The sequence below is a fragment of the Lissotriton helveticus genome, chromosome 1_1, assembly GCF_964261635.1.
Source record: "Lissotriton helveticus chromosome 1_1, aLisHel1.1, whole genome shotgun sequence".
Lineage (NCBI taxonomy): Eukaryota > Metazoa > Chordata > Amphibia > Caudata > Salamandridae > Lissotriton > Lissotriton helveticus.
Window position 1 is genome coordinate 1,082,413,890 of NC_136057.1, and position 27,255 is coordinate 1,082,441,144.

General features: G+C 43.3%; 1 protein-coding gene across 5 annotated transcripts in view; it reads right to left on the reverse strand.

The window, feature by feature from the left end:
• Positions 1–27,255, reverse strand: part of CFAP54 (cilia and flagella associated protein 54) — a 2,603,731-nt gene that overhangs the window by 1,850,295 nt on the left and 726,181 nt on the right. For all 5 annotated transcript variants that reach the window (XR_013608312.1, XR_013608313.1, XM_078677994.1 and 2 more), the window contains exon 23: positions 21,469–21,654. Coding sequence is in view for 3 of the 5 variants with exons in the window: in XM_078677994.1 (XP_078534120.1) it covers positions 21,469–21,654 (186 nt within the window). In the remaining 2 variants the exon portion in view is untranslated. The remainder of the gene's footprint in view (positions 1–21,468; positions 21,655–27,255) is intronic.

Below are 27,255 nucleotides of genomic sequence, written 5' to 3' on the forward strand. Positions count from 1 at the left end.
GTTATATCGATTGCTGAAGACACAATACTGTCCAGTGAATATATTCTGGAGGACAGAGTCATTAACCCATTGTCCACGACAGAAAGTGATTTTTCCAAATTAATACGGTCAATTTCCCGTATTTTTTCTGCTGTCTCAATTTGAGTTACTTTCCAGGCTTCATTGTAAGCTGCATATATAGAGGCCGCTATGAAACGTTTTTGACGCTGTTTGCGTGGTCCCATAATGAAATCACGCAAGTCAGCACCTTCTTGAAATAAAGTTAGGTGTTGCTTAATTTCTGCCAGTGTGGATGTTTGTAGCCATTGAAGGCGGAGCTTGCCCACACTGTAAGTAGTTACTATCCCTGGATGTTGTCTTTGGGAATATCTAGGGTCTGGCCTGGTCAATTTGAACCCCTGTATTTTGTTCAGGAATCTGTCTTGACAGTTATTTGTATCAGTGGGCCAGATCAACCATTGTTTCCAATCAGGATGTGTTCTGTTTTAGTTTAAAATATGGTTCACGTCTATCTCAATATCTTTAGAGCTATTACTGTTAGTTGTTGGCTTTGGAATAGACGGTTTGTTTAAGTCTTTGATTTTGGCTAAGCCAAGACAGGTAGTTTGTTGAATAGTGTCATTCAAAAATATAATTTGTTCTGGGATCATGCAGGCTCTGAACAATGATTCTATACCTTGTACTTGCCAATCTTTTGTACCCCAAACAGTTTTTGTTTCAATGTTATTGTTCCAGAAATCAAAACCAAATGTATTCATTTGCTCAAAAAATGAATCTGAATATATCAATTTTGTGTTTGTAAGCATGGTCTTCATACCTGTCTTATTTGACAATTTGAAATAAAATGTTTCTGCATTACTTGTGTTGAACCCTGAGAAATATGAATATTTATCATAAAATGTTTTAGAACTACCCTTCGGTGGAGTAGCACAATGTTCCCATTGGTTATAATTTAAAACATTTCTAGGTTGTGCAGATTTATGGAGATAATGGTTACCATAGTGGTTGTAGCAGAACATTTGATCATAATTAGACGAACCCTGCAAATAATCATGTTCTGTAAATTTAGCAGACATTACTAGGTCAGACATCATATCATTAATACTTTCAAAGTCCCAATCATCAGCAAATGTGCTTGGTTTTACAAAGTCACTCAACGAGATCTTAAATTGATGTGGATACTTCAGGATTTCAACCGGGCCATAGATTTCATAATCAGTATTGTCCCATGCTACACCGCCTGGTATAGGATTGGCTGTGAAGTTTACTGAAGAAAGTTCTCTTTTCTTGACGTGTGAAGATGTGTGTGGTTTAAGGACCAAGTTGATTTTCTGGCTTGCTGTGTCCATTTTAGCATATTTTCCCTCAATGAAATGTCCCAAGCATAGTACCATGATGAGCCAAAGTATGAGGATAAATGCACCTAATGTCACCCAAATTTCAATCCATGGAGAAGTCAGATAGGTTCCCTTTAGTTGATGAAAAAGTTCCTTTGCTTTGTCTTTAAAAGTTTTTGTTGATGGCTGTACTTCTGGTTCACTCAGATCTTCTGAAACCTCATCGAAGTTGATGAAGTAGCCGGATGCCGTTCTGTCAATTGTTCCAATTGCTTCTGGATTACTTTTTGTTTTTGGATTTTGCTTTATTCCATTTGCAAAGTCTGTAGTTACATCATCGTAGGTTGTTGTTCCTTGATGAAAAGTTTTTATTTGGGTTTTAAGAGGTTCAAGTTCCATTGCTTTGTTGCATAGTCCTTGTTGTTTCACTGTAGATTTTCCAAATGTGATCAGTCTTTCAGTTTGAACCTCTGTGGATGTAGCAAACTTTGGTGTTCTGCTGCTTCTTGGGAGTCCACTTGGCCTACTATTTGTTATCGGCCACATGATTGTGGTTTAACCAGGTCGATGGATATGACTTGGTTCTCCTTTTTACCAGCAAGGGGCGGTAGTACTACTGATCTTGTCCCGTTGATAGACAAGACAGGAACTGCTTTTCTGTAAGAAGGCCCAAATTCCTTCTTTACCGCGATCTTCTCTCTGACCAGATCCCCGACTTTTGGAATCCAGACAGGCCTTGCTGGGACAGGTGGTTTATCTTCAGTGGTTGCTGGCTGCTGTTTCAACTTTATGTTGCTCAGGTCTTTTCTTGTTTCATTTAAGTCCTGTAAAATAGCCAAGCGATCTTTGATATCAAAGCATTTTTCTTTAACCACTGAAGTCTGACTATCTAAGTCCTGGATTAACATTCTAGTCCCAAACAATAGTTCGTACGGACAGAGTCCTTTCAGAGAATTTCTTGGCAGGTTATTTAGACTACGTTGGACACTTATTAGATGTTTGACCCACCCAGCTCCTGAACCTAATACCTTTGCTGTTATAGATTGCTTTATGTCACGGTTTTTTCTTTCTACGATTCCGTTTCCCTCGGGATGAAATGGACAAGAGTACCGCAATGCAATGCCCATGCTGGTCATGGCCTCCTTATAAGCCCGGGAGCTAAAAGCAGGACCCTGGTCAGAATGTAGCATGCCAATTGCGTATGTGCCGATAAAGACTCGCAAATCTTTTATAACAGTTCTGGCGTCAGCCGATCGCTGGGGCCACATCCATATGAATCTCGTGCATGAATCCACTGCGACCAAGATATATTTATAGTTACCATCCCTTTGTAAGGGACCACAGTGGTCCAGGTAAACACAGGCTAATGGTTTATCTGAGATTAGAAGGGGCATCTGTGCTGGTCGTTTCACTGTTGATACTTTCATTCTTTGACATATTTCACATTCTAGAACATAGTTCCTTGTCTGTCTTCTCATTTGTGGCCACCAGTATCTCTGTTTTAGTAATGATACTGTGGCTGAAACGCCAGCATGTACAGAAGCAAGCCCTTCGTGTGCCGCTATGATGAGTCCTAACCTATGTTCCATGTTTGGAATTGCCCTATCCCCCACTCCAGGGATTCGAGCAAACGGAACTTTATTTGCATCAGTTATGTATGAGTACTTTACTGGAAAGCCTTTCGGGAGTGGTTCTATCGCATCTTTTACTGTAGCGCTGACAGCCTGTAATATTTCGCTGTCTATTTTTGTTTTCGACCGAGTGATGGCAGCTACGGAAGCCGTTTGCACAGCTGCCTTCGCGGCCTCATCAGCCAATGAATTCCCTTCAACGTGAACGCCATCACGTTGATGACTCAGTGTATGTATCACGTGAGTCTTTTGTAGTTCCTTTTGCAAAAGAACTACTTGTTCCCAAAGCATTTTATGCTTGATTGTGCCACCTTTTGCATCTTTAAAACCGTTCTGAACCCATATCTGCAAGTATTCATTGTAAGATTGGACGCAGTAATATGAATCGCACACTATGAGTGTGGGGAATTCTCGATCGGTATTTTCAAGCGCCATCTTAAATGCTAGTAGTTCTGCTCTTTGAGCTGTACAGTCTCCTAGTGATTGCGTTTTAGTGACCATAGGTCTGAATTTACCTTCGTGCCAGCGACCTTTAACAATCGCGCACGCAGCACTGTAAGCTTGCTTACCCCCTACTGCGGGTTGTGCTGATCCGTCTGTATACATTATACAGCCGTAATGTTCTAGAGGCAGAATTTCGGTCGGCGGAGGACATTCAAATTCATATTGGAGAAACTCTTGTGTTTTTAAGTTGGGATCAAATTCGTATGCCACGTCTGTTGCAGCAAGAGAATTAGCCCATTGTATCCATCTCGGATGGAGTGCTTTAGCATTCGGAATGCTTGCCTTTGTTACCGCCTCCAGGGCGGGTATCGGTGTCACGATGATTATTCCTTTACCTTGTGCTAGGGCTCGTTCTTTTGCTACAGCAGTCTGTACCGCAGTTAGAATTTTTCCGTTGGGCTAAATTTCATTTCAGCTTTTGTGTACAAGTGTGATTTGTATGCTATTGGTACCTTCTCTCCCTCATTAGAGGTCAGGTATGTGAATCCGCATCTTCCTGGGATGACTCGAATCACAAGGTTGCGTGTGTTGTCACGTGTTTGTAATTTTGTTTTAACTAACATATCTGTTTGTAAAGATCTCAAAATTTCTGTGTGTTTTTGAGTCCAATTGATTCTTTTAAAATCTGGTTTTATAAGATCATAGAGAGGTTTAACTCTCTCTGCATAATTTATAATGTAAGTTCTTCCGAAATTTAGGAAACCTAGAATTGATTGTAAGTTTTTTAGTGTTCTAGGTGCTTGGATTACAGCACATTTCTCTAGGAAATTGTCAGCCAGGCTTTTGCCTTTACTTGATAGTTCATATCCTAAAAACAGGACAGTTAGATGGGCAATTCTTGACTTTTTAAAGTTGAATTTGTAACCCTCTGCTGCGAACCCAAGTATTATGGTGTTCACTCTCTTCAAGTGAGTATCCAAGTCATCATCTGTTAGATAGATGTCATCAACATAAGATAATGCCTCATCATCATATATTTGTAGTAACTCTGTTACTCTTGCTGAGAATAATCCTGGGCTGTTTTTAAACCCCTGGGGCAAACGACAGAAATTTGTTTGCGCGCCATTTATTGAGAACGCGGTCAAATATCTGCTCTCTGGTGCTATATTTTGACAGAAGAATCCATTAGAGATGTCTAATGTTGTTTTGTATTTTTTGCGCACTATGTTATTCATTAGTGCAGCACTATGCGAGTTTTGTACTGCAAAGGTTTTGCAACATGAGTTAAGGTGTCTGTAGTCCAAAACAAGACGATATGAATTGTCTCGTTTGGAGACAGGAAACAAAGGATTATTCATTTGTGAGGTGCAAGTTTCAATCACCCCCTGGTATTCAAGTTGATCTAGGATCTCTTTTACCCGTTTTTTTGCTTATTGCTTAATTGGGTACTGCCTCTGAGCAGTAGGTTGTGATTTTAACTGGATTTTGTGAGGAGGAGAGTCCTCATCCCATCCCACATGGTTTTTATATAATGCAGGAGCTTGGGCTACTGCCCACTTTCTTGCAAGTGTATATTTTTTATGAATTGGAATATGATTTGAGAAGGCAGGCATAATTATTTCTTCGCCATGAGGGCACTCCCTGACAAATTCTGGTGGCCAGTCTCTTTCAGCTAGAAGGATGTCATAGCCTTTGGAGAGATTATCCCAAAAGAGACCCCTTATTTTCCTAGTCTTATCCCCTTCTATACGCAATGTTATTTCATATATTTTATGAGGTTTGCTAACTCTGGTATCTGCAGTTTCCACCTGAATGTATTCATTCGTGTCCACTGTCTCCAGATGATTCATAAGGATCTTGCGATCTATGCTCACTTCTGCTGCGCTGTCTAGCATTGTCTGAGCCCATTCTCCGTTTTTCAGCTGTGTCCTCAGTATTCTCGGCATGGTTGATTACTTTAATACTGGCTACCTTCTTTTTTGAAAACTTTAATTTTTTATTTTGATGAGCAGGTTCCTTGTCTTTGGACTTGACGTGCTCTTCCCTGTGTTCTGACCGTCCTCTTCTTTCCGATTTCTGCGAGGAAGTCTGAAAAGATTGAGAGGGACGTGTATCAATATCTTGATATCTATCAGGTTTCTTCAGATTATCCCTATTTCTAAGGTTGTATTTTTTCTCAGAGGGCTCCCTCTGGGGAGACTTGTGTCCTTGGTCCGGAGATCTTTCTCTCCACCAAGGAGACCTTCCTCTGGACTGGAATCTTTTTTCTTTAGGAGTGGATTGTTTATTTCCATCCCAGTTCTTTTTTTGAGTGTTTAGATTATTTTTTAATAAATACTTTTTCAGGTTTTTCAATAAGTTGGGGCTTCACCGGTTTTCCACCCAAACTATCTCTTCCTAGTTCTTCATAGGATTTTTCTATGATTCTGGCAATTTCAAATGGTTGGTCTGCTATATCTGTCTCTTTCAACCTCTGGCGGATCGCCACTTTTGCTGCTTCTCCCTTTATATTTGCTAATAATATTGCCGAGACCTGCTTGAAGTCTTTTAGTAATTTCATACCAAGAGTTAAGGCAGGTTCTGGACCGTATTCATCTTGAATTTGTTTTAGCACATCTGGTATTACTGACATGGATGGAACACCATGTGTTTTTGTGTAAATGGAAGCAAAGACTGTACCCCAAGTGTCACAGTCCTCCACATGTGGTGCGATTCCCATTGGAAGACAGATAGTCAGAATCCTGTGTTTCTCAACCGGGGTGGTATCTGGAAATACCGCCTCTATTTGAGTGATTTTTTGTGCTAACCAGAATGGAATTTGTTCCCGTTTTGCGGGTACTTTACCTAGACAGGACTGTATGTTCTGTGGTGTAATTTTATTTGTGTTCCCCTGGTGAGGGATCAGCTGTGGAATTTTAATAGCTGGTTGGACTGTTGAAGTCCGCATTACATATTGGACTAATTGTCTATGTATTTTAATTAATTGTTTTAGCTGTGCTAAAAGTTCTGGTGCAGACATTTCTTCAATGTCTGGATGTGGTGTGTATCCGGATAGGACCGGCCACGTTGCTCCTGGTCTACCTAGTGGACCGAGCCTGGGATGTGATTATTATGTTTTAGGGCGCCATTAAACCAGAGCAGGTGCTCTTGGTATTTGAGTGGTATTTCCACCTCCTCGAAAGGAGTGTACTCATTAGGAGGTTCCTCTATTTTGTAATAGTGGAAGTCCTTTGTTACAGCGTTTGCTGCTGGAAAGTTTATCCATGAATAGAATACCTCTGTCTGCCGATATTCGTGTGCCTCAATTACGAATATGACTGTACCACCTCTCGGTGTCAGCCCATTTTCTATAAGTTTTAAAGTTATAGATTTCCTTATGTTGACCGGGATGAGTATTGCCTCCGAGTCTTGCTGTAGGAGACTTGTGTCATCCGCTAGGAGTTGAGCTGCTAGTCTAGCTGTCTCCCTTTCTTCTTCATTTTCTGACATTCTACTGTCAAGAAGATTTTGTTTATTTGCACATCAGGTTTCTATGGAAACAAAGATTAGATGCACAATATTTTGGAACAGTGTATCCTTCAACGTTGAATAAACCAAGAACCGTACATAGGAGTCTCCTCCTACTAAGTTTGGCGGATATGACCTTTCACCCACTCCAGACGTCTTTGGAGTATTATGGGAAAAAAGGGGTCTGTGTGAAAAAGCACGACTGAGTTACTCTAATGTCTTACGTTAGATTTATCGCCTATCCAAACAGTTGGGCGCCATGTAGTGTAGTTCCTATTATCCCAATAGGCTCTGCGCATTGGAATAATATCTTCAATAGTATAGACGTAGGACAGAGGTTAACTAGGTCTTCTATTGTCGATATTAGACTTAAAGTTTAATGTTTGCCAGCTAGCTCAGAGTTCACTAGAAACTTTCTCGAATAGACAAGGAGGAGTTTAACCTCCCTGGATAGACAAGAAGGGATTTAGTTTCTGACAACCATAGAACATGACAACTTTGCTCTCCCCTAATCAAGAGTGTATCTCTAGAGTCGTGTGAAAACAAAAGACAACTTATTTTACTCAGTCAGTTCAGTGCATTCTTAGTTTCACCAGATTGTAGAGAAAAGGAAGAGACGGGCGTGTTCAATAAAAAGATGTTATTTATTGATCAGTCTCTTTTCTCATACAAGAGAAATGAATCGCTATTATTGCAATACTTATAGTTAAGTAAAGTGCATACAGTAATAACAGAATTATAAAATAATACTGTAAAAGCATTGATATGGTTTCTTAGCCATATGATACTTAAAATGGATAAAATAGATACATACATATATACATTGACTAATCGTACTCAACTGGTGCTTCTAACTACGCCTACCCCAATGTACCTGACCTAAGCCTAATACGTGGGCGGGAGTAGATAAGTAGCAGTTTAAGTTAAGTTTGTTTTGCCAAGGGTCTGCTTCAAGAATTCTCTACAAAGGGTTATTCAGTTCAGTACCTGGGATTTAGAAGGCTGGAGGGTTGGTATCTCTATCTCAGGTCTTGATATTCCAGCTGCCTGCGAGGGCGGCTTGGAAGCGCCGGAGCTGGATTTCTCGGCAGGAGAAAAGGCAGCGTCTCTCTCTCAGCGCGTCAGAAAGGAGGGGCAGCGTCTGTGGGCTTCGCTGTCAGCTGGGCTCCTCGGCAAGTCTCGCTGCTCCAATCTTGTCACCACCTCGTGTGTTTGCTTAAGGCAATGTCGGTATTATTTATACCTGAAAGGTGCCGAGATTGACGTAAGGATGGACATAAATACGTCAATAAGGATGTCATACGAACTGGTCGTTCGCACATTCTTTACTGAAGTTCTCGGTTAAATCAAAACAATGGCTGTGGGGATTTCCCAGGTCGTGGTAGGTTTGATTTGTTTTGAGAACACCGTATGCCTATTAGGGGGCTGGAGGAATAGTGCTTGCCTAATGAGATGGCATGCGCTATGACCTAATCAGATAACGGGCTTCTGTGCCGTTGTTTGGCTAATCAGATAACGGGTTTCTGTGCAGTTGAATGGCTGCTAGTTAATTATTAACCAGACAAGGGTCAGAAATAGGGGGATCAATACAGTACCCATAGTAAATACATCACAAGTTGGCGATTGTGCAAATCTAGGCAAAATTCGATCACACAATGGGTGATCAGTTTTTGGCTCACATTTCAGAACACATACTAGAATTCCCACAGGAAATAAGTTATTAGGTTAGTAGTTAGAGGCCTGTTGCTACCACCCTTGTTCAATACATCTGTGATTGTTTATTAAGGGTATTGGCGACTGATACTGCTGCCCTTTTAGTGTTGTCAAAAACCAATTTAGTCTCAACTCGCTTTCCTTGTTCACAGGTATTCTGCATCCAGATAGTTATTCTGGTAAATACATTTTCTAGTAAGCATACAACGCTCATCTAGGAGACCTTGGAAATGAAGGTGCTTCGATGTTCAGAAACTCATGAGATTAAACTAAATCGACAAAAGGCGTGTTACCAAAACAGCACTAGAGGGCCGCTACGCGACAGCCAAGGACAGTTTGCACAGCCCTAGGTGTAATGCGATCGATCCACTTTCCAACATTCAAGATACCCACCCAAACCTTTATGTGAATTCTTTTGTGATTCTTCCCAGTTAAAGCAGCTTTTCTACATGTCTCGACTCTTGCCGACCTCATTGTTTCTGAGATGATTTTGCTGCAATCAGCAATCACGTTTAACAAACGTTATTAGCTGGCTTCGATCAAATAATGTCAGAAAACAAACTGCTGTAGGCAGATGATCCTGTGACCCTTTAAAGGCATGCACACTAGCATGGGCCCAGCTTGTACATGTTAAGCCAGAGAAAAGACCTGGCAGAAAAGCAACAAGAAAGACCACTTTTTTATTTAGGTTTTGCCTGCAAAGATCTTGCTCTGTGCTTGCGAAATCTCATGATGTGAAACAAAATCCCTCCCTCCCGTCAACACCCCGCCGGCCCTCCTATTCATACAATTATGTCAGCAGTGTCTGTACTGGGTGCCCTTTCACAATTAGACATGGACTGCTGTTTTCTGCAGCTTTTAATTTGAAACGCATGCACGCCAGCCTTGGTGTGATTTAATACTCAGTGCACAGATGTGACAAGCGCTAGCCAGCGACCCTGAAGGCCAAATATTATATATCGTTTTTTAACATGTTTTACAGCCAACATGGATTCAAGTTTTAGAAAAGCGCCACAACGCTGTTACCATTGACTGTGTCATAGCAGTTTTTTTTTACTTTAGGCTTTGCCAATGCTTGTTCTTTCAGAGGGTTAATACAGGCATCTCATATTTTACATGGATGCATAGAAAACCACAGCATACACTGTACTATCTACAATTACCAGTAGGAAAAGCAAGATGGGTGCTCCCCAATTTTCAGGTACATTACTGGGCATTCCAAGCCAACATCTAGCCAAATTAATACAACATGAAAGCCCATATAAGCTTTCCTTTATGAATATATACTTTAGCTGTCCCTCTTCCCAATTCTTTTTCTTTAGATATATTCACTCATGATTTCACCAAGCATGTCAAATTCAATGGACTCGTAGTTCTATGCAATGCATGGCATGATCTGAATTAACAACACACAATATTGCCCTTTCACTACCATTTATATAATTGGAATAACCCTTAATAGCCCCAGATCTTCAAAATAGGTAGGAATTTGTCTTGGTTAAGTTCAGATCTTCAGTTGCTTAACAAACTGTATAATGAAGCTGTTCTTAAATAATTCCAGATCCTAAGGGCCCTATTATCCAAGGTAAATATCAATGAACATATTTACTCACGCGTAAACTTACGACTATGCCAAGGTGTAACTCTACACGTTTTTGCGGCTCACTATTTGTGAGTGTAGAATTACTCCATCACCTTAAACCAGGGGGTGGAGTCTCCTACAACATATATTTACAAATGTAAAGTTACTACTAGTAACTTTGTACATGTTGTTGGAGAGTTCCTCCACAGTGGCAAAGATCGACCTATGGGATAGTATAGGTAAATTTACTAAAGTTCATTATTTTGTTTTAAATATTAAAATATTTTAATGTATAATATAAAGGCAAATTATTTACATCAAATTGCGATTAGCAAATTGCGAATTCGCCCATAGGAATGCATGGGAAATTATTCCTTATTTGCGAATTCGCAAAATGCGAATTCGCAAATAAAAAACAAAGAATAATAAGGAATCGCTAAAAAAAAGCGATTTTTTACATACATTCCATTTTGCGAATTCTAAATAGCGATTTGCTAAAAATCGCTATTTAAGATTCGCAAAATGGAACATTGATACATCTAGAGAAATTACTTCTTTACATACTATATAATGAAGTTTGTGAGTCACGCCCAGTGCCAGGAGTTTGAGATCCCACATCAATAGGTTTTAAAATATTTACAAATCTGTGATTCCTCCCCAAAAATGCAGTCAAAATCCAACTAGAAACAACCGCGATCTGCTCGATCAAACCCCACAACCCTGGATATTACCAATCATGCTTTAGTAACACCGAAGATCAGCTTGCAAAGTGGGACGGAAAGTGGTAGAATAGGCTAAGTTTGTCAATTACTCCAGATTTCTTCTTCAAGTCATATAACAAGGTTTTTCAATTATCTGATTTTCTTAACATAGACTCCGCCAACATAAACTAGTATTTGATTTTTAAAACACCCTTGCCAAATTCTCAAGTGGCAACAAAACTCTGGCTCAGCCAGGCAATGTTCAAGATGTTGGATAATTGTTGCTGACCAGGTAAATACCGTCGTCACCTGTCTAGCATTAAACATAATCTGGGAAATAAAAGTGCAGTTCATGTTGGAAATCATATCACATTCAATCGAATATTGATTGTATTGTATTGTAATTGCATTTATATGGCGCTTACTACCCCTGACGAGGCGTCGAAGCGCTTTTTCGGCGAGTAGCTACTCCGGGACCCATAGAGGATTAATGTTGAATTAGTATAGTGAAACATGCATGTACATTTTAAGTGGTGGATAGGTTAGTCAGTTATTTGGATTTGGAATGGTAGCAGAAGGATAGAGGAGGACAAAGGTTTGTATTTATATACCGCTTATTGACGCACGCTATTCAGGAAGCCTACAAAGGATTAGTGGTGAATTAATATGGTGAAATATGAAGTAATTTCAGTGGTGGATATTAGTCAGTTACTTGGAGTGAGAAGGATAGCGGAGGGATAAAAGGGGAAGAAAGATTTGCATTCATAGAGCACTTGTTACCCCTGATGGGTGTTGAATTGCTTTTGTGGTGAGTAGCACGCCACTCCGGAACCCATAAAGGATTACTGTTGAAAGTATAGTTTAATATGGAATTTGAGAAGTGAACATGTTAGTCTGTTAATTACAAGTGAAAAGGATAGTGGAGGGATAAAAGAGTGAACGTTGTTTTTTTTGTGTTTTTTTTTAAAGTCTTAGCAATAGGAGGAGGCTTTTGGATGAGTAAAAGGAGTTGTGGAGGGGAGGACTCAGAGGAAAGAGTTTAGAAAGGTTTGTTTTAGGGGATTGATATAGTAAAAGAGGTGTCAGATGATACAAGGAGGGGTAGAGTAGGAGAGAGTCTAGAAAGGGTTATTTTGGCAATCATAGTAGTGGTATGGGGTTTGGGATAAATGTGAGAGTGGATGTAGAGGATATATTGATAGATGTATAGGATGAGAGATAGGGTAGTGCATTGGAAGGAGTAGTAGAAGAAGTCTGAGATGAGTCAGAAGGTTGTGTCAGAAGATATATTGAGCGAAGTATAGGCTGAGAAATAGGGTAGTGCATTGGAAATGCTAAATTAGAAGTGCTAAATATGTAGATCCATAATTACATTGAAAGTATATGTGTTGCAAGAGTTACAAAGTGTGGTGGTGTGCAGTGTGTGTGTTGTGTGTTAGTGTTATTCTGGTAGAAGGGAGAGGAGGGTGTTTGGTGGACAACTGATGGAAGGTCTGTTAGGTGTAATTACAGCAGGTAGAGTGTGTCTGATTGGGATGTAGTTATGTATGGTGTTGATTGGTGTGTTAGTGATGAGTGTATTGGTTAGTGGTATAGGATAGAGTTGTGTACTGTTTGTAAGTGATGGTGGATATGTGTGGTAGTTGGGATAGTAGGGTGTGTAGATGTGGTTTGGTTGGGTGTGTAGTGCAGGCTGGTACATTAATCTGCGCATAGTGTTGTGCGTGATGTACATTTGGTGTGAGTGTGTTTCTCTGTTTGTGGATGTGGATGTTGTGGACTGGCTATTGCTAAATGAGAAAAAGGGCAGCATTTCTGGCCCGACCAGTCTCGAACAGGCTCAAACAGGCAACTGCCCTTGTCCTCTCTGCCCTTAACAGGCTCAAACAGGCAACTGCCCTTGTCCTCTCTGCCCTTAACAGGCTCAAGCAGGCATCTGCCCTAGTCCTCTCTGCCCTTCGTCTCGACGCCCGGGCTGAGACGCCCTACGCCTGGCCTTTTTTATAGCCCTGGTAATCAGGTGACCCCTTCAGCCAATGGGAACCCAAGCCCTAACTATCCAATCACAACACTAGCCCTAAAATCTAGGAACCAATAGGAGACCAGGACCTTACAGCCAATCTTAGCCCTAGTCCAAACACTCAATCAGTTCAAAATCCCTGATCTCTACGTCCAATAAAGGCCCTAGCCCTACCAGTAGTCCCAAAACAAGTCCATGCAACCAATGGCACAGGTAGCCCTAGTCCCTACTTCCAATAGAAAGCCTAACCCTACTCTAAGTCCCACACCTAGTCCAGCAACCAATCACACCAGGAGCCCTAATAGTTACTTCCAATTAAAGGTCTAACCCTAGTCCTAGTCCCACCCTAATCCCAACAACCAATAACATAGGAAGCCCTAGTCCTTACTTCCAATAGAAATCCTAACCCTAGCCCTAGTCCCAACCCTACAATGATTGAATCACAGACCCAGAAACCAATCAGAACCCTCAAATACCCAACCAATGAGGACATTAACCCTTATCCAATAGAAACACCAGATACAACCACCAATCACCTAGCAGACCATATAAGGTCCCAGCGACCTCAGACAAGGTTTGCTGGCCAGGGAGTTGGAAGCTGCTGCTCCTGTTCAGAAAATCCTAGGAGACAGAGAGGCTCAATCCACACTTTGGACTTCAGCAGGTAAGGGCCTCACTAACTTGAAATCTAACAATACTGTTTGAACAAAACTTTACTCCCCCTGCTGGCCAAAAAACGAAGTGCACAGGCCCTAGTAAAACACAGTTTAAACAGCGCACAGAAGCAAATTTAAAACACAACACAGGTGATAAAATATGCAATTACAGGCAGGCTAAAACTACAATTTTTAACTGTAACAACCACAGGCATAGACAGTAAACACAGAAAGTGAAAATCGTTTTTTAAACAACTTTTTCTCATGGGAAGAGACAGCACTAGTCTGTCCCCTTACCACTTCCTGGACTCTGCTCACTGCAATCTGGGGGCACAGGTAGGCTGCAACTCACAAGATGGAGGATCATGATGGGAGTGACTCATGTACAGTAGCATGATTTCTTACATTAGACTGTACTATAGGAATGATTACAAATTGCACACTAATTGCACACCAATGGTGAGCAACCCATCATCTGAACATAAAACTAACCAGCTGTAAATTTTAGAACTCCATTAAGAAAAACAGTATCATATGAATAAACAACGTTGCTTCAAACAGATTTTGGGGAAATATGACCAAGACTACTCCTCAAAACATCTATAAGTAATGACAGAGGGGTAGATACTAATGACCACATACATGCCATTTCCTTGGTACAGCCTTGTTCCATACCTTGTTTTACTCCTCATCCTACTGACGTACATTGAGGACAACAATGTCATGTAATCCATAACTACCATGCTTCTTCTATCCCTCTGATGTCTTCCCTACCTCACTGATGGCATGCACTTCATAACTGATCAAATCTTCACTTCATGCTTTTAATTTTGCTTTGTTCACTGTGAATTTTTCATATTGCTACATTTTAAAAAAGAAGGTGCAATGAAGCCCTATGTTGTTGTGATCTGAGCCCACAAGAATACATTGGATGACAGGGGGAAATGGGCCTACGGGGCTTTGTTACAGCAATGGGTCTTAGCGACATATGGCGCACACACTACCCCTCCCAGAGGCAGTACAAGTTCTACTCCGCTAGACATGGGACCTATTCCAGATTGGACCACATTTTCACAAGGGAAGACCAAATGGGGGACTTTGCGGCACCTTGTATCATGGGCCGGGGAATAGCTGATCACTCTCCGGTGCACGTAGTCCCCAAGCGGGCGGAAACTGTCAGGGCAGTCTTCCCTAAGATCGATTCTTGCCGCCTCAGAGACGACTCTATAACTGACAAACCACGAGAGGGCTCCCAGCTATACTTCGAGGGCTCAGTCGACTCCCACCTAACCTTGTGGGAAGCTTACAAAACTGTCCTGAGAGGTCAGGCCCGATAGCTAATTGGAGCCCAAAAAAATTAAGACTCGCTACAGATTCGGCAGTTGGAGAGGGAAGTTGAGATGCTGGAGCGGCGGACCAGTGGAACTCGCTCGCCGGAGCATTGCCATAAGCTTGCACTCAAGCACAAGGAGCTTCGGTCACTGGCGGAGGGTGAGGCCCGAGCCTACTCCCAAGCCACGCAGCAACGGATATACGACGCGGGTGACAAGTGCATGAAATTACTGGCGTGGCTCGAACGCCGGGATAGGGAGAGATCCTGGATGGCGGGGGTGAGGGACAAGTAGGGGTCCCTGGTGTCTACGGGCGTTGGCATAGCGGAGGCTTTTGCGACATACTACGAGACAGTCTATACTCCGGTGTGCACCAGGACGGAGCAGGACTGCTAGTTGTTCCTTCGGGACTTTGCGTTGCTCACACTGGCTCCGTAGCAGTCTGACCGTCTGGAAGCTGATCTAATGGGGGAAGAACTGGGCAAGGCCCTTAACTCCCTTCAGGCTGGGAAAGCGCAGGCTCCCAATGGGCTCCCAGTGGAAATATACAAGAGGCAGGCCAGTGTGTTCATCGAACCCCTGCGGCGAATGTTCCTCGAAGGCTCAGGATGTGGGGATGCTCCCGCCGGATCAGCGAGAAGCAATTATCGTGGTCATTCATAAGCCTGGGAAGCCAGCTAACCAGTGTTCGTCGTACCGACCTATATCGCTGCTCAATATGGAGGCCAAGGTGTTGGCCAAAGCCTTGCCGACGAGATTGCTTGCGGTTCTCCCAGACCTGATCCACGTTGACCAATCGGGTTTCATGCCTCGTAGGAGCACTCGGCACAATTTGAGACAGTTATACGGGGTCCTTTACATGACTGAGGATGTGGGCAGCAGCCAAATGGCATTGATGGCGCTGGACGCCTCAATGGCCTTTGATAGCATTGAGTGGCCATACTTATTCCAGGTCCTTCAGTGGCTGGGCTTCGGTCCGGTTTTCTGCAGCTGGGTACGCCTGTTGTATGAACAGCTGGTAGCAAGGGTGAGAGTGAATGGGGCGATGTCCCGTGCAATTTCCCTGCGCAGGGGCGCCAGACAGGGGTCCCCCTATCCCCTCTCCTCTTTGCCCTGGCCCTTGAGCCTCTGGTGCATTGGATTCGGAGGGACAGGTCTTTTTGGGGACTGGCACTTAATGACGAGTGGGAGGTGCGTATATCGTTATACGCCGACGACATTGTCCTCTACAAGGCCAGACCTTACCACTCAATAGTGCAGGCGCTACACTTCTTCGAATTATTCAGCAGCTACTCTGGCTATAAGATCAACTGGGCCAAATCCCTCATCTATCCCCTCTCGGGTCCCCCCCCAAGGATCCAGAGGAGTTTCTCGGCCTCGATAGTGGTTGACGGTTTCAAATACCTGGGGGTGTATGTCACCAGGGACAGGGCGGAGTTCTTCACCCAAAATCTAGAGCCTCACCTGGCGCGGCTGGCGTCGGATGTAACCCACTGGCGGGCCATGCCTCTCACTCTGATGGGACGGGCCGCGCTATTTAAGATGTTCGCATTGCTGCGTCTCCTATACATCCTACAAAATACACCGTACCCGGTTCCGGGCGGGGTGTTTAGGCAGATACCTCAAGCCGTGCGAACACTACTATGGGAGGGCGGGAACACGAGGATAGCGATGCGTAAGCCCGTTCGAGGAGTATACGATGGGGGGGCTTGCCCTCACGGACGTCCACTTATACTACTGGGCCCCCAGCTACAAGTGATCAACGATTGGGTCTACACGCCAGGCTCGGAGCCAGCATACCAAATTGATAGATATGTGATGCCGGGTGGGAGCTACGAGCCGTTTCTTTACTTGCGAAGGCTAAGCGGGGAGCGGCCCTCGCACACGGGGGTCAGGCTCCAATGCTCGCGGGAGGCCAATAAATTCCTGGGGTGGACAGGCACCTTGACAGGCAGGACCCCTCTATGGTTTGGAGACCAGCTAGCGGAGGTGAGGAGGCTAACAGGCTTTAAGGGATGGAAGTTAATTGGGATCGAATACCTTTGACTACCTCCAATGAGAATTCCAGCTACACGACTCCCAACACTATCACTACCTGCGCCTCATACATGCCCTGCACTCTCATATACACTTGGGCACCTCGATCCCAGAATACTCTCCCATGGAAGACAGGCTCCTCCTCGATCCCATTCCCGAAAAGCCCACGTTCACCATCTACCGAAAGCTCATAAATAACATGCCTGACCCGCTGGTGTCTCTTCGGGAGAGATGGGAGAGAGATATTGGAGAGTTAGAGGAAGAGGATTGGCAGGAGGCCCTGCAGAGTCCCTGTGAAGTGGCAATTCAGAGCAGGTTCCGCCTTGTTCAATTAAAGATTTTGCATCTGGTGTATTACCCGCGTACGCACCTGTTCTCATGGGGCAAAACCCTGTCCCCTCTGTGTGTGAGGGGTTGTCAGGAAGAGAGGACATTCTACCATATTCTCTGGGAATGCCCGAACATAGTACCCTTCTGGACTAAAGTGGCACGCACAATGGCAAAAGTAGTGGGGTCGCCGGTCCCGGTGGAGCCTAGGTGGCTCTTACTTATGATTAAAGGGCTCACGGACTGGTCCAGAAATAATGAGAGTTGTCTTGCCATGGCAGCAGGAGTGGCGAAACACAACATCGCCAGTTGCTGGGGGACGCATGCACCCCCGCAATGGGACCAATGGCTGCGAGACCTGGACTGCTGTCAGAGAGCTGAGGAAACGATATATAAGTCCAGGGGATGCATAAAGAAGTGGAAGAAGGTATGGGGAGCCTTGGCGGAGGTACCAAGTCCGAGCGGGTGGGGAGGGGGAGGGGGATTAAGTGTCATCCAGTTCTTGTTCTGTCAAGCTTGCCTGTGTTTGTACCATGTAATATTGATATCCTTTACGCCTTTTGATCACAGCTGTATGATGAATGTGCACATGAGCAATGTTAATAAAAAGATTAATAAAAAAAGAAAAAGAATACATTGGATGTATTGGTGTAAGGGATGATGTTCAGGATGAGACCCAGTTCTTCCAAAACTCGAGGGTTTTTTCATGAGGCTGCTGTAGTTCTTTAATAATGGGTGAGCGAATCATTGGAGAATGATATATGTGGTTCCCTAAACATTAACAATGAGCAAGAACTAAGACTGTGCACTTTGAGAAAATGTGTGATTTTAAGTCAGATTGGAGTACCATACATTGGTAATGTTGATTCTTGACCATAAATTGTAGATCCCTCCTATGCTTTGGGTGCATGGGAATATGGAAATAGGTACCTTCATCTTAAAGATCTATGGTTGTTGGACAATTCCCAATATTCAGCGTCTGGAGTCAAGCTGAATTGGGGCTACATTGAAACTTTACTCTCATAAGAAGTTGTTAAGGTTCCTAAGGTTTAGAATTGGTCTCAATTTGCCTGATTTTATCTTCACAAGGAGAACTCACAAATTAAATCCTTTTCCCCTTCCAGCATTGGGTAATTTTTTAATCACACCCCAAATGGCTCTTCGGAGGACATCCCCTGGTAGTTGTGCAGATTCTGGTGACATTTTCTTTTTTTTGGAGACAATTGAGAGGACCCCTGGGTATCCAGATAGGTATGTCTGCAACACCCGTCAGCTTGTAATTTATTACCATGCTCATCAATAATGGTTGATTACTCCATCAACATGTATCATTTGTGAAAGACTGAATGCATCGACAGAGTTAACTCGCCTCATTGCGTCTTCTAAAGTAAGAGGAACCTCTCTTCTTTTGGATGGATCTTCTGAGGTTTTCCAGAAGGTTTTAGATGATGGTGTGGCTGCTTAAGTTGTGAGGAGCAATACTCCCTGTAGGATTGTTAATAATGAAAATGTTAAAGTGAAATGTTAAGATAAACCATTACCCCATGTGTTATAGAGTCGTTTCCTACATGAGAGTCTACTTATAAGGACATTAAAGACAAATTTAGAGTTTGGAAGTTCAGCAGCCCCTTTCATAGCACAGAGACTCACTAAGGATATCTAAATAGGTTGGGCAGACCTCTTCCAGAAGGGTCGAGGCCATGGCCTCTGCCCCCATGAAGTAAAGTGACAGTTTATCTGCGAGAGTCTAAAAAAGGCCCCAGGTTGTTTCTGTGTTCTGATGGTGTGGAGTGCCTCATCAACCTGTCCTCCAAAAGGTTCCTTACTATTGAAAGGTATACACAATATTCTTGCTTGCAATTCTAAGTGATACAACAGGTTTCTGTTCCTGCCATGGAGCAATGAAATTAGCAATTTGAAAGAAATTGTGCGTAATTATACATAGTAGACAATGACACAAGGAAGTTCTGGTCTTAGTAAGTTCAAGCTCTGGAAATAGAAACTGGGCTTGGGAACGTCAATTTGGTTTTTCATTGTAGATAAAGCACATCAAGCTTGTCTCCAAGGCTAATGATTCGATTCTCAATTTAAATCTCATTTGACACTCCTGGAACAAGATTCACATTAAAAAAATACTTCTTACAATGAAGTCTGTCAAAGTGCATTAGTGCCAAATAGAATTAAAATGATAGTTCGTGTCGATAATTTAACAGATAACCCATAGTTCATCCGCAGGTTTCCTCAAAGGTTAAAAACTGTAAACTGCAACTCGATAGACAGCTAATAAAATGTCTAGCTTGCTATTACTGTTCTGTCTGTGTGGATAAAACCAAGTACTAAAAAAAATTAAGAAATCAGTACTGTCGTCTATTTGAGGGTAGTCTCTGAGGCTGCTGAGATTAAAGAGTTAATAATATTAACAGTAGAACACTAACCGCCTGATTCATCAAGCTAAATTGCACTCGCAAAGGGCAAGATTCTCAGAATTTTGCCTTTTGCGAGTGCAATTTTTGCATTTGGGATTCATCATCCCAAATGCAAAATTCGCTATTTAAGAATTCGCACATTTGCGAAGAATTGAATTTAAGGAATCTCTATTTGAGATTCCTTAAATGCAATTCATGAAGCATTTTAAAATTGCGAAAATGCAATTGTGGGCCGCTATTTACCGAGAGGTCAGACCTCTCGGTAAATAGCAAAAACTTAGAAAAAAGCATTTAAATGCATTTTTCTAAGTTGCATGTTACACACACACATGTCCTTTGGACATGTGTGTGCGCAACACCAATGTAGATTACATTTCAGGGGTGCTACAGGGTGTCCTTTGGACACCCCTGCACCCTTGAAATCGCATCCTTATTTGCGATTAGCTAATTGCTAATCGCAAATAAGGAATAACTCCCCATTCATTCCTATGGGCCTGTAGGCCCATAGGAATGCATGGGGAGTTATTCCTTATTAGCGATTAGCAATTAGCTAATCGCAAATAAGGAACATGTAGGAATCGCAATATTTATTGCAATTCCTACATGAATCCCGTTTTGCAAGTCCTTAATAGAGATTCGTTATGAATCGCTATTAGGGGCTCGCAAAACGGGAGAATGATGAATCAGGCTGTTAGTCCTAGATGCTAAAACTACATGCGCTTAGCTCTAATAAAGAAAGCTTGAGGTTCTAAAGCTCTTCAAGATGACTGGGCAGTTGCCCTATGATGTGATCTATCTATTTAAATGGAAGCATTGCTTTGCTTTTGAAAGACAGGTTACTACAACCAGTCAGGAAATAAGTGTATAAATGATCCTAACAATTACAGATTGGTATCTCTGCTCAATTCACAAGGCAAACCATTTTCCAAAATGCACCTGGAGCAGCTTTTATCTGGGCCAAGATTAATAATTGACACTATTTCATTGCACTGGTTTATGGAAGAGTTATTGGACTGCAATAGTAGTGTTGCAGTAAACCAAATGATGTCCAATGAATAGGAAGCTACTTCAAATCTATACATATTTTTTAAACTATTATGTAGCATATGATCCAGTGCACAGAAATAGCAGGCTAAACATGCTCAATGGAGAACAGTATTTATTTAAATTCATTGAAGAAATAATTTGATTGGATACCTGGGTGCAGGTGAAATTTAGGACAGTCTTTTACCCGAGTCAATAAAGGGAGGACTAAAAAATGTATTTCTCCTTGTGCCATTACAATTTGTCTTTATATTGCAGATGTAGTTGCAAGGATGAAAAGAACAAGTAGTTTCCCATCCAAATAAGAAGGTTATTTATTGAATTGCCTCATTTACGTTATTGTTAATTGATGTCAATCAAAGGGTGTTTACAGTGGTTCTTGACTATATGGCCTTTGGCGATAATCCAAGACTTTATTCACCCTTGTGGCTATCATTTATGTAGCTTCACTAGGAACAATCTATTTATGCTCGCCCATTCATGCTCAATAACAATTTAAATACATTTTGATTTTAAAAAAATCATAGTACTAATTTACGTTGGTAAACATTTTTTACATTATTAGAAATTATATAATGCAGTTCACATTTGTATTGAAGAAATACAAAACATACAACACTTACAATGCATACTGTTTCCGCAATTTATAAATGGCATTGATGGCAAACTATAGGGAATTAATAATTGACTTAAGTTTTAAAATTTTCTTTACCTGAACCAAGTAAGCCAAGCTAACAAGTGTTGACAGAGGGGGATATGCAAGAATTGGTTTTGTTGACCTCCCAACAGCATCGCCTATAAGATTTCCATCCGCCGAATATGCAGCAACTGCGAACACATATTTTTCATTAGCTTTTAAGCCTTTCACTTCTAAAAGGTTATCTTCGGTTGCTGGAATCTGTTAGTAAAATGGAATTTGAGTTGTATGAAACATATCAGAATAAGTACGGTCTTTAACACTAAGTAGGTAATGAAACATATGTTATGCATCTCAGTTCTTGTTCGTATTCAATAAGAAATATGACAGGCTGCTTCAGTTAAGATTAGGGGCGGTATAGTATGCAAATATTTGATTAACCTTATTTTCAATTTTAAAAAACTGTCATATAAACTGTTGTTGTATGAGTGAGTGACTGTAATGGTAAGGGGAATGTGATATGTAATCTCATCTGTAAAATGGTAAACAACACTTGTAACTGTATCTGTTCAATAAAGGGTGAGGTCTCGAGTATTGCATTGGTGTGCATGTAAAGGATTACATGGAAGGGCCTGTGACATGCACACCATTCAACCAGGTGAAAAAATGCATCTTCAAAAACATGACATCCACAAGAAGCCAAACTGAGGTGGCTACGGAAAACATAGCTTCAGAACATCCTCAATGCACCAGCACCTTAATGCTTGACATGTTCAATGCAGCAAAAAGGAGAAGGGATTCTGCACAGATGATTGCTATGATTACTTTCGGTAATCCCCATTACTCTTAGTCCTACTCGTCCTCGACCCAGTCATCACTCAAGAGGTATCCCACAAGACAGGAAACAAAACAGGAAACGCTTTTAGGCTCCACCGCCCCTCCTGCCAGGTGCTATATTACTCCCAACCACTAGAAGCACATCCTGACACACCAAGCAACAAAGGCCTGGACAGGGAGGGAGGGTGGGAAGTATGACTGGGTCGAGGACGAGTAGGACTAAGAGTAATGGGGATTACCGAAAGTAATCATAGCATTACCTCTACGTCCCTCGTCCTCGACCCAGTCATCACTCATGAGGCATACCAAAGCAACGCCCAAGAAGGCCTTTGGCACTCCCAACACAGCAAACACAGACCAGACACAAAGGAGTGCAGCAAGTGAAAGTTTAATAAACACACAGACTCAGAGCGAGGGAGCAACCCCCACAGCTTGCAACACCCCACGACCAAAATTGGTCTGGTCAGAAAGGGCACGATTCAACCGGTAGTGTCTCACAAAAGTGGATTCGGAGGCCCAAGTCCGAGCCCACAGATTTCATCAAGAGAAACACCATGAAAAGCAGCCCAAGAGGTAGACACACCCTGAGTGGAACGTGCCTGAACCCCAGCAGGACAAGGCAAACCAGCACCGAGATAAGGCAGAGAGATGACGGCCTTAATCCAGCGACCCAAAGTAAGACGGGAGGCAGCTTTAACTCGACCAGCCAAACCAAAGGTTACAAAGAGCGAATCAGAGGAGCGAAACTCCGCAGACCTAGCAACGTAAACAGACAAGGCACGTTTCAGATCCAAAGAATGAAGCAAAAGCTCAGAAGGAGAAGAAGGAGAAGGACACAAAGAAGGAAGAACCAGCTCCTGAAAGGAATGAAAACGAGAGCGGATTTTGGGGAGAAAACCGGGATCCAAAGAGAGAACCACAGCGTCATCCAGAAATCGCAAAAACGGGGGAGAACAACGCAAGGCCGTAAGTTCCCCCAGCCGTCTCGCAGAAGTAATAGCAACCAGAAACGCCACCTTGTAAGACAAGAACTTAAGGTCCACAGACTCCAAAGGCTCAAAAGGAGGGGACTGAAAAACACCCAACACCAAGTGCAGATCCCAAGGGGACACCAAAGACCAGACAGAAGGTGAAGAGAGAGAGAAACTCCGAAAGAAGCGAGAAACCAACAAGCCATCCGAAGGTTGAAAAGAATCTGGATCCCGGAAGGCACGAATAGCAGACCATTGACCCCGCAAGGTAGACAAAGCAAAGCGCTTCTGAAAGCCATCCAGAAAAAACTGAAGAACAGAAGACACAGGCAAGAGGTAGGAGACAGATCAAGGAGGAACACCACCCAGAAAAAGAAGTCCAGTGTTTGGAATAAGAAGTCAAAGTAGACTTCCTACGAGAGGCCTGCATCACAGATATAATGTGGTTGGGCAGACCAAGGACCCCAAGAGACAACCGTTCACCCTCCAGACCGCCTAGGAGAGAGGAACCAGAAGTGAGGAGACGGGGACCTCCGAGGAGAGAGGTAGCGGGGCAGAATCCAAGGAGGACCCACAGCCAGACCCAGCAACAGAGGAAACCAAGATCTCCGCGGCCAGTGAGGGAGAACAGCCACCACCTGAGCCCCCTCCCGCTGAACCTTCTGCAAGAAGGAAGGAATCAGAGGAAAGGAAGGAAAGGCATAAAGAAGCCAAGGAGGCCACAGGAGAGACAAGGCATCCACCCCCCAAGCGCCCCGCTCCGGGGTCCTGGAGCAGAACAGGGGAACCAGGGTATTGGACCGGGAGGCAAACAGGTCCAGATCCGGAGTCCCGAACCTCTGGCAAATCAACTGAAAAGTCCGGGGAGCCAGACACAGGGACAGAGACGAAGGAAACCTCTGACTCAAGGAAACCACCACCATGTTGTCCACACCCCGAATGTGCTGAGCAAAGAGGGCCAGAGATGCTGCTCCGCCCAATCCGAAATGGAGCAGGCCACCAGATTCAGGGAAGAACTGCGGGTCCAGCCCTGGTGATTGATGTAGGCCACTGTCCCCGTGTTATCCGATCTCACCAGGACATGGCAACCCCTCAGATGAAGATGGAAGAAGCGAAGAGCCCTCTCCACGGCAGAAAGCTCCCGCCAATTGGACGACCTGCGCGACTCCGACTGAAGCCAACGGGCCTGCACCGTCCAATGATCCAAAGTCGCACCCCAGCCGGACGCGCTGGCATCCGTGGTCAAAACCAGAGGGGGAGGCAGATGGATACACATCCCTTGGAAAGGTGGGAAGAATCTATCCACCACTGGAGAGCAGCAACAATGTTCAGCGACACAGGACCAAAAGGAAGGATGCAAAATTGCCAGTGCTGACCCTCCAGGCAGAAGCGCAGGAAACCCTGATCCCCCACAGCCATGGGAACGTGCAGATAAGCGTCCTGGAGATCGAGAGTGGAGAACACCCACCCGGACTGGATCAGAGGAATCACCTTCTGGAGAGTCTTGAATGGGATCTTCTTCACAAACAAGTTCAGACCCCGAAGGTTGATAACCCCCCGTTATCTTCGGAACCACCAAGATGATGGAGTAGACACCCATCCCCAGTTCCCTCAGCGGAACAGGGACAATCCCATGCTTGCTGACCAAAAGTCGAACATCCTCCAGCAAGGCCAGACGGCGGGAGGCATCTCGAGGAGTCGGAGTCACCACCACCCCGGAGGGAGGAGGGGGGGACAGGAACTCGATCCGGTAACCCCGAGACAAAACATCCAGCACCCATTTGTCGGAGGTCGTCAATCGCCAAGCAGGAAGAAACAAGCGAAGTCTCCCACCAACCACGGGCAGACCACCATAGACCGACCTCCACGACGGCATAGTCAGGAACGCTGCGGGCCAGACCCAGCACCCCGCTGGGATTTCTTCTGAACCTGACGCGGAAAAGATCGATCAGAGCCATGCTGACTCCTGAAGGAAGACTGCTGAAACCTGGAAGGTGGGCGGAACGACCTGGCACTGGAGAAGGAGGAACCCCCACGGGACGGAAGCTGACGAAAAGACAAGGAATGCTTGCGCTCCTTAAAGACCTTATGCAGCTTATCCTCAAGAGAGTCACCAAACAGACGGGTACCAGTGAAAGGCAACCTCAAAGCCATGGAACGTTGAGCCGCGTCCGTCTTCCAATCCCGTAGCAATAGGTTCCTACGGGCAGCAATAGAGGAACCTAAGAAAGATAGATCCCTTTGGTCTAGCTACACATAAAATACAATGGTTTTTCCTTCTTAAGACAATAGCAACAACAAAATATTGAAAAGGTACATCTATTTTATTTGATCCTTAAGATGACAATCACTACTAGATTAAAAACACAATATTATGCACAGTAAAAATAGTAATAATACATAGACAATCAAAACAGGTGACTTCATACACGATAGATTATGACCTGCCTATTCAAACAAGCGGACAGAAACATGAAAGACATACAATTTGTGCAGTACAATTTGTACACTCAAAATCCAATCATTCCCTTAGTTTTACACAATGATAAAATCTGTGTTGCTAATAGTGCTGGAGTTCTGAGTTGTACGAGAAGAATGCGTCGACGCGTTTCGATGGACTCTAATGATTACACCATCTTTTTCAAGACAATTGTTTTTTCTGCCACTTTAACAGGGTCATATGCAATGGTTCTCCCCTTGCTAGTGTTTATCGATTACTGGATGCTCTCAAATCTGTAAGTTCTTATTTAAATTCGTATGGCGCGGAATGGTCCAACATATACGGTGCTCAAATCTTAATACATGGTTATTAATTAACCCTTCTCCCCCACTAAATCAGCATTTACATCGGGGGTCCCCCTGCATAATCATTATTGGAATCCGTGGACCCCAGCCTAAATAATTTCGATGATTTGAACCACAAAAAAATATACAACGATAAGGAAAAAAGCATATATGATTAAATATTTTATATTACTCACACACTAGAAAAAAAATCAAACATTTTGTTTTAATAGGAAGGGGGGAGCTTTTCTAAATCCAATTGAGGTCACCCATTTCACATACTGTATTCTGTTTGACGCACCTATAAATTACATTTTTATCCCACAATCTGAAATTCCCTAACATTTATAGAATGCTAAATATTTTCACTTTTACATTTTGCTTTTTTATTTATATACACTTAATTAAGCTGTTAAAATAATTAAATTTTCTAAGCAGTAGCGGGCCCCGAAATACGTGTCATGGACCCCCAGAGGTCTCGGACACAGGTTAAGAACCAGTGCTCTAGGGTGTTTACTATCTCACATTGGCACTGGAAGGCAGAGGGATCATGATCCAGGCCTGCACTTCCATACAGTTACAGAGTGCTCCTTGTGATGTACACCAACAGGTTCATCACCTCTGTACAGTTTCAAACTGCTCATTGTGAAAATAGTAATCAGAAGCTACACCTCTTAACAGCCTCAGAGTGCTCCCTTTCGCTAGCTCCATTCACCTGTGGACTCAAATCTTCTGGCTTCAGGCTCCACTCATGTATCAATGCTGAGTTTATAGGATTGGAGTCAAATGAAAAGCTGGAAACCAGTAATTCTCTCCTATAAGCAGTGTAAGTAGGGGAGCAGATGGTAACCTGAGTTGACAATAGTTTGCCTGCATTTAACATCCTCTGTCATTGTTGAGGCGTTTGGGCGAGGTTATGGTGAGGCTGATAGCTGCAAAACCTGTAGGGCAAGGAACCAGGAAAACAGCTAAATCAACAGATGCCCCCTCAAACTGAATACCAAAAGGTGATGAGAGGAATGATTGCAAATAGTCTAGACCACTGGCAATCACTCTGGTACCATTTCAACCCAGTGTTTATTGCCCATTGTGCCATTCTAGACAGAGGCCTGCCTTCTGCAAATCAGTACTAACCATGTTCTTCCTGGGAGCAGTCCATCCATTACATTTTGTTCTGGACAACTCCTTAAGGGCAACGGGTATGCACAGACAGGCTCCCTGTTCTCACTCTGCCACAGGATTCATGATATCCCTCACAGACGAGGACTAA